This window comes from Phaseolus vulgaris, chromosome 5 (assembly GCF_051622355.1).
Source record: "Phaseolus vulgaris cultivar YP4 chromosome 5, ASM5162235v1, whole genome shotgun sequence".
In the NCBI taxonomy this organism is placed as follows: Eukaryota; Viridiplantae; Streptophyta; class Magnoliopsida; order Fabales; family Fabaceae; genus Phaseolus; species Phaseolus vulgaris.
In genome coordinates, this window is record NC_143502.1 from 36,891,849 (window position 1) to 36,900,390 (window position 8,542).

The 8,542-nt window shown below is 35.9% G+C and overlaps 1 protein-coding gene across 1 annotated transcript; it reads left to right on the forward strand.

Moving 5' to 3' along the window:
- Positions 1-258: 258 nt before the first annotated feature.
- Positions 259-4,106, forward strand: LOC137835575 (fasciclin-like arabinogalactan protein 15). The gene is made up of 3 exons (XM_068644141.2): positions 259-1,962; positions 3,419-3,538; positions 3,736-4,106. Exons 1-2 carry the CDS (start codon positions 663-665, stop codon positions 3,490-3,492), a joined length of 1,374 nt encoding a protein of 457 aa, XP_068500242.1. The 5' UTR covers positions 259-662; the 3' UTR covers positions 3,493-3,538; positions 3,736-4,106.
- Positions 4,107-8,542: the final 4,436 nt, after the last annotated feature.

Below are 8,542 nucleotides of genomic sequence, written 5' to 3' on the forward strand. Positions count from 1 at the left end.
GTAACATGATCTTCATTTCTCTTTTGGACATAATTTAGAACATAGTGGCACCGACAGTTTCGGATAAAATGTGAGAATTGAGATAGTGTGTTGTAACTGTGGCTGATGCAAACCACACAACAAAAGATGGTATTTGATTTTTATAAAAGAGAAACCACCACTTTTTTTTATTTAGATTTATAAAAAAATTACTATGAATATGAGTTGATGTGGAGACAGAAGAGAGATGAAATATGTTGAAGAAATTTAGACATGGATAAAAGTGTGACATTAGTGGGAAAAATAAGCATATATGGGAATGATTAGGTAAGAGAAGGAAGTGGAAAACACTTTCATCTTCTTTAGCTTTTTCCTAAATATCAACACATACCAAAACTCAACAAGTACTTTTTTTTCTCCCTCGTATAATTTTCCAACAACACTGTTTAATGTCAATGTTCCAGCTGCCTAATGGACCCCACTCTTATGGTGTCCGATTTTTCCCTTTTCAACCAATATAGACTCGCCACGTGTCTACACGCTTCCCAATGCAACCGACACATTCACTTGCCGCCAACTTCCCAATTCCAATTTCACTCCCTTGGGATTAAAGAGCAAAGGAATCGTACAGTTGGTGCTCCCAGTGAAGTGGTGGTTGGGTTTCTCTCCACCGCAATCTGGCCATGGGTAGCGGCATCTACGGCGCTTCCGACCTCCGCATTTTGTGCACCGTCGTCTTAATGGTGTATGGTTTGCCTCAGGCATTAACGTTGCGAGAGTCTTCTCCGTCGTCACCGACGGCTCAGATTAATTCGAACTCAATCTTAGTTGCTCTTCTGGACTCGCAGTACACGGAACTGGCGGAGCTTGTGGAAAAAGCAATGCTGTTGGAGAAACTAGAAGAGACGGTGGCTACACACAACATAACAATTTTCGCTCCGACCAACCAAGCTTTGGACCGGAACCTCGACGCTGATTTCAAGCGCTTCCTTCTCCAACCCGCGAACCTTCACTCCCTCCAAACGCTTCTCCTCTCTCACATCATCCCCACGCAAATCGGATCCCAAACCCTAATCCGCCACGTCACCACTCTCTCCAACCACCAAATCCGTCTCTCCGCAAACCTCACCGCCGTCGACCAGGCCCGCGTTACACACCCGGATGTCCTCACCCGACCCGACGGCGTCATACACGCCATCGACCGCCTCCTCCTCCCTCGCTCCGTCGAGCACGACTTCAACCGCCGCCGCACCCTTCGCTCCATCTCCGCCGTCAAACCCGAGGGAGCCCCGGAGGTCGACCCGAGAACCCATCGTCTCAAAAAACCTCCTCCGCCTGCGAAGCCTGGCTCCTCTCCGGCTCTTTCGATATACGATGCCTTGTCTCCGGGACCATCCCTTGCTCCGGCGCCGGCGCCGGGGCCTGGTGGACCGCACCACCATTTCAATGGCGAGAAACAGGTGAAGGATTTCATCCACACACTTCTCCACTACGGTGGATACAACGAGATGGCAGACATTCTCGTGAATCTAACGTCGTTAGCCGTTGAAATGGGTCATTTAGTGTCTGAGGGTTACATTCTCACCGTTTTGGCTCCGAACGACGAAGCCGTGGCGAAGTTAACGACGGAACAGTTGAGTGAACCGGGTGCGCCGGAGCGGATAATGTACTATCACATAATACCGGAGTACCAGACGGAAGAGAGCATGTACAATGCGGTTCGAAGGTTCGGGAAGGTTCGTTACGATACTCTACGGTTGCCGCATAAGGTGGTTGCACAGGAGGCTGATGGGTCCGTTAAATTCGGGCGCGGGGACGGGTCGGCGTATTTGTTCGACCCGGACATATACACGGATGGTCGGATCTCGGTTCAGGGGATTGATGGGGTTTTGTTTCCGATTGATGAGGAGGAGGAGGCGGAGCGGGTTAAACCCGCTACCCGGTCGGGTCAACCCGCTGCAAAAGTTGTCATGCACAGGAGAGGTACGGTCTACTGTTGCCTTTGTTGCTTTTTCTTGTGCTTTTCTCCTTATTAGGAAAAAGGGTAGAGGTGATAGCGATGTCTTTGGCTGGCTGAATTTCATTATTTTTCCTTTTTCTTTTTAAAGGGTTTTCTTTTATTAAGTGCCTTGCTTTTGGTTAACTCTGTTTTTGATTGGCTCACGTCGTTGTTTTTGCTAGCTTTTGCTGTATAATTGAATTCGACAACCCTGTTGAAATTATGACTTGGGTTTAGTTTTGGCCTTGTGCGTTCTAGGTGGGGCTGGAAGAGTTGAAATGTGTTCAGTATGAGGTTGGTTTCTTTTGGGGTAGAAAACAAAATGAAGACATGTCTGTCTAGGATATTTTCAATTGGGCATTTGGTGTCGGGTTAGTGATTATATGTTTGGTTCCAGCCAATATGATTTAATTCACTTTATATGTCACTTAGAATCACGGTTTAATTCCAGCTAATATGCTTTTAGGTAACTGATTATTTGTTTGGTTCCATCTTCAAATTTTAACGCCTGCTCGAGTTAGTAGTATTCAGGAGGCTCAAAAGTTAACTGTGTTGTTAGAAGGCATGCAACAGTTTGAATGGCAACAGAGACATAATTTTGGATATAGAATTGATTTTAAGTTAAAGCAACTTTAAGGAACTTTGGTGTAACATAAAAATAACCGAGTTTTACTACTAATTTATTATTAGAATGAAAATATCCATAAATAAATCACATCCTATCAAAATCAATTATATTAAAAATCTATTTTGCACACACTCCCAAATTGTTTGATTCTTGTTAGACAAATGCAGGGATTGGGAATTGGAACTACTTCACGTTATGATGGGAGAACTGTATTATTTTCTAGTTGTTACATTTCATGCCATGCTAAACTTTTTTTACTTTTGCCGTTTGCTATATTGTATGTTTACATGTGTGAGGTGAAGTTTCCGAAAGGTGAAATGGAAATTCTTAAAAGAAATTAAGGTTTTTTTTTGTCTTGACTTTAAATAAGAAAAAGGGTTGAGAAACCCAGTGGCGGGGTTAGTGAATGTATTAGAGTTTTCTGAATTGCCTTTGATGTGACTTTTTGGAGTGGAGTAAAACGTAGCTGGTGCTGATGAAGGTGTAAAGGAAAATGTGGAATGTTGATAAAATTGGCTTGCGTAGCTTTGGCATCTTTCCAGTCAAATCAATGGCCATGTGCTGTGACCGTGTACATTTTCCTATCTTTCCTTTTAAGAAAAAAATGCTTGTGACTCTGAGCTCGACCTACATCCTTAATATATCAAAATGTAAATTCTGTTGTCAAATGATTCTTTTGTTTTTCTGGGGGTATGTTATTTATACATCTCTTTTCACATGCTAATCCGAATAAAGCAACTGTTTATTTAAGGTTTGGTTATTATTTTTGTCGGTCATACCTTGTAACTGATTTCGTGAAATGTCACTTGCAGGAAAATTACAGGAAACAGCATGCTGGATGCTCGGAGCCTTTGGACAACATTCTAGATTCACCACTTGCCAATGAAGAAGCCCACTTTTTTCTGGCTTTCCCGAATCCTGAAAAGAATTATGTGAGATTACAACTTATTATCTCACTAGATTAATTATCTTTTCAATAGGACCCCATTTGTTGGAATGGTGATAGCATATATAATTGGACAAACTATTTGTTTCTCTTTATTATTTCCCTAATCACAATTGTGCTGACATTTTAGTTTTCTTTCTGCATATGTCTATTTACACACTGCTTGCACATGCTTTGATGCAGATCCAGTGGAAATCTCTTCAATGTAAAAAGTCAAAAAGGAAGGCCATGTTTTGCTTGAATGGGATGTTGCCAGCTGCTTTGGGTGTGATTTTCCCACATTTTTGTTTTGCTCTTTTTTGTTCACTATTTTCTTTTGTGCATTTGGGTCCTAGACGTCTTCATACCATATAGTGCATATATGTACTTAGATGCAGCTACTTCAATTTCATAGTTGGTTTGTTGTGTTGCTTGGATGACAAAGTTTTGTGTAACTAATTAGGGAATCCCTGTTAGACATGTGCCCTTTCAATAAGTAATTCCACGGAAGAAATGGAAATACAACAATAAAATGATTCTTTCTTTACTGTAATATGACATTCCTTGCCTGGCAACTGATATTTTTCTGTTCTCACTTTCTTCCTTTTCTATCTGTGTGGGAGACCACGATATATCTCTGCACATTCTTAATCAATATGGGAGTTATATCCTCGTGCTAAATAACAGCTAACCAAAAGACTAAAAGTGATTCGTCCAAGTCTTAAAAGGGATTCAAAACTCTTTATTTGCTCCCAGAAAAGCTGAACAAACAGCTCAACCGCTACTATTTTTATAAATATACTTCTATGAGATTGTAATATAATAAAGGAAAAAGTTGGAAATGAAAAAATGTGATTTCTTAAACAGAATTCTCGGTAAACTGCGATTCGCCCTGAGTGACTTCTGTTGAAAGAATGCAATGTTTTTTTATCATGTCAAGTTATGAACTGCCATAAAAGGCATAAGAGCACTTCCCATCTAAAGTTTATAGTATTTATATATTAATATATGCAGAAGTTTACCTTCCGGGCTATACTTGGTAACTACCCCATGGAACCTTCCTCCAATTTGAAACATGTATGGAATCCTTATTGGTGTAGGTAGCTTGAGTATAAGTTTTCTTATTGGAACAGTTTTCTTTTACACAACCTTTTTTTTATCTACATATACATTCACTTCGCAATGCTTTCCATAATAAAATATTTAATAATAATAATAAATAAAATAAAATATTATAATAAAATAATAATTCATGAAGCTAAGAAAAATGAGAGTCTCAAGTTATGATTACTCATTCTTATTTTTGGGTAGAGGGCACTCCTTCTACAATAGCCACCCAAAAGTCACCATTTCCATAAGGCTAATTCTCCCAGCAGATCATTTATTACCCATCATTTATTTTTAAACCCAAAATTGTCCTTGTTATCTTTTCTAGATTTTCACATTTAGAATAATTTTTTCTCTCTTGATTTTAGCATATGAAATACAAGACACATCTTAGTTCTGAATTTGTATATCCAAAACTGTCTTACTTGTATTACATATATAAATATTTGAAAAAATAAGAATAAAATAGACATTTTTTGTACAAAAAGAATTAGCCTTTTCATAAGGTCTCACATTGGCCCAAAAATAGGGCAGCTTCTTTTAGCCACTACTTACCTAACCAATACAATAAAAGGTAGGCTGATTCTCCTGCGCCCAACTCATTTTAACTGGCACCCAATCACATATAAGAAAAAGACAAAATTACCCTTAATGAATTTCAGAATACTTGAAGTGTGATATGCACTTCTTCTTCCTTTGTGCGTGAAGCAGCTCCCGCAGCCACTGTGAGCCACCTCCTTCTCCATTCGTTTGAAGCCACCTTGAGCCACCTTCTTCTCCATTTGTTTGCAACCACCGTGACCTTCATTATCGCAGGCAGCCGCGACGGAGAGCTTTTGAAGTCGGAGAAGGAACCATCATCGAAGGAACCATCAAGGTACGACATGCCTACCGGATATTTTTATCCGTAATTCGCTATTGCGTTCTGCATAAATTTTTCCGTAATTCATTATTGCATTCTGGATATTTTTATCTGTAGGTGATTAGTGGCTTTCGAATATTTTTATTCGTAATGGAGTTTTGACTTGCGGATATTTTTATCCATAATACACTTTTGACTTGCGGATATTTTTATCTGTAATACATTTTATTCGTATTGGAAAATTTGACTTCTGGATATTAATATCCGTAGTGAAAAAAATAGACCTTCGGATTTTGATATCCGGGATCAGCTCGAACAAAAACTAGAAACGACAGAAAATTGATTACTTACCTCATTAACTTGGCAAACGAAGCTTACATTGAATGTCTGTGCACAACAATGAATGTAATCTCCTCTTTTGCAGCTCAAAGCAAAGCTTCACACAACAATGAACTTCCTCTATCTTACCATACAATATTTTTTAAAGTGAAGAAGACAAGGGCATGATGGAATTTTAAAAAATTTGTTGGGTGCCAGTCACAATTGATCGGGTGCAGGAAGCGATTGATTAAAAGTTAAAGCCAAGAAAGATATTGTCTGAAGAAGGGTGATATTTTCACATCTATAAAACCAAAGACATCCTTTTAACAATTTATAATATTAATATTTTAATAAGACTCTTTTTAACATTTTCCTTTTTTAAATAACATTAGCACGATCTTGGGGGAAGGATTTGCAGCAAAAGTAGAAAGATATCCTAGAGTTATATAATTTGGACAGTCAAATATTTAAATACTATTTATTTTTATTTAATAATTTTTTATATATTGATAATATGACATTATTTATATTTTTTTAACAGGATATTTACATCTTAAATGGATGACACTTAGGAGTTGGAGGAGAATATGAGAATTTTGAAGATCAATATCAACATAATGACAAAAGCAACCCAGAAACTAGAGAACAGAGTGTTTAACATCTCTAATCTAAAGATCTTTTTCAGGCATTCTTTTTTCATATATCAAAGACCTCAGTGACTGCATCATCTTGAGATGCACAGTTGGCTTAAATCCCATCAACCCAGGATGCCATGCCAACTGTTTAAGCGCAAAATCCAGATATTGTAGCCATTACTCAATTACAACTACTACATCTCAAGAACTCATTACTCAATCACAAATACTAAAACTGTTCTCTTATAAAAAGTGACGGAAAGAACTTGTGCCTGCTATGATCGGTTGGTCACTCTTCTTCCTTCCACAAAGATCAACAACTCCATTTCCTTCTAGTCAACTCTCGTTTTTTTAATTCAGTCAAACTCTCAATCGATAGGACACTTGCAAAAGGTGTTCTGACAATCGAGTAAGTGTTCAATATTTAGTGTTTGGTATAATTAATGCACGATAGTAACAAATATTCTTATCAAAACTTGTGATTATTTATATGATTATTATGGATCCATTATTAACCAGATCCGTAATGTTTTGAAGTGATACTAATGTTTTGAAGTTAGATTCAAATTAATCAAAGTGTTTCATATTTGAATTCTATAATTACAATAAAATCCAATATAAATCTTAACTTATTTTGAAAAGTATAATTTTATCTTGTTGTCAAATGAAATTTTAAGAAATGCATTGTATTAATAGGGGTGTAAAAGTTACTTATAGAGTCTATTAATTATTAATCATATTAGTCTTCTCTACTCGACTTTAGGTTTGATGGACTCTATATTGTTATCTCCTATTAAAAGGAAAAACAATTTATCTAAAGAGTTTGTTATTAACTAGAATCTTAACAAAAAAATAAAAGAATATCTTTTTGTGGTATTTGAAATCAGTTGAAGAAAAATTTAAAAATTAAACAATATTATTAATTAAGATTTAGAAGATAAGAGATAATATTATATATTTTTGTGGTACTTGAAATCATTTGAAAAGAATTTTAAGAGTTAAATAATATAAGTTGAATTAGAAGATAAGAGATAACACTATATCTCTTCGTGGTACTTACAATTGAGGAGAATGTTAAAGATTAAATGATATTACTTAAGATTTAGAAGATAATTGATAACTGATAAGGACTTCTAAATACATCCTAATGAACAAGAGGACACAACTTCTATGTTATGGTTACCTTGATGTCATTGACATCCATCATGGGACAAGGTAAAAATATTTCTGCCTCTACAAGATAGTACCGTCATGATTCGTATCCATTTGAGTCATGAATAACCAAATCTTCAATCAACAAAATCTAAAGAATCTCTTCCTTTACTTCTCCTTTAGCATTTTGATAGAAATTTCTTTTATCGAGACTTATGAATACATGAGTTATTATGAACAAGATGACTCAACTTGTATGTTTTAGTTTGAGATTATTTAAACTTTGAACTCAAATGTGTTTATTTTTCACTTTTTTTTTCTCCTTTTCTCAATTTGTGCATGTCATTATTTTTCACTATTTAAACTTTTTCTCTTTTGCGTTTTGAATGAGTTTAAGAATATAAATGTTGTTTTAAAGCTTTTTCTTCTTTCACCTCGTAATTTCTTCTTTTCATAATATTTGAAATTATACAATTTAAAATTATATTTCAGATATATTATAACAATATATGTGGATTATTTTTTCATAATGTGGGAGTGTGAGAAGTAAATACAGAGGTGGAGAAAGAAATAGCCTTCTAAATATGCTACAATGCTAATCATGGTATTTTTAACTAGTGTAGCACAAGCAAGCTAAAAACATGGCAATTGCTTTCTGCAACCAATGATTTAGAACCTACATCCAATGACTTTTTAAAATTTCAGAATTATCCTTCATTCTGATATTGAAAATCTAAAATTGAAAAATACATTTTAAAAGGGAAATCTGGAATAGATTTTTTGGGTGGAAAAGAAATTACAGAATAGAATTAAAAAACTAAAATCTCATTATGAAAAGTCAAATCCAAAATACAAATAATATATTCCAAAAAAAAAAGATTTTAGAAAACAAAATCCAGAAACATATTCCAAAAAAAAAAAATTTAAAAACAAA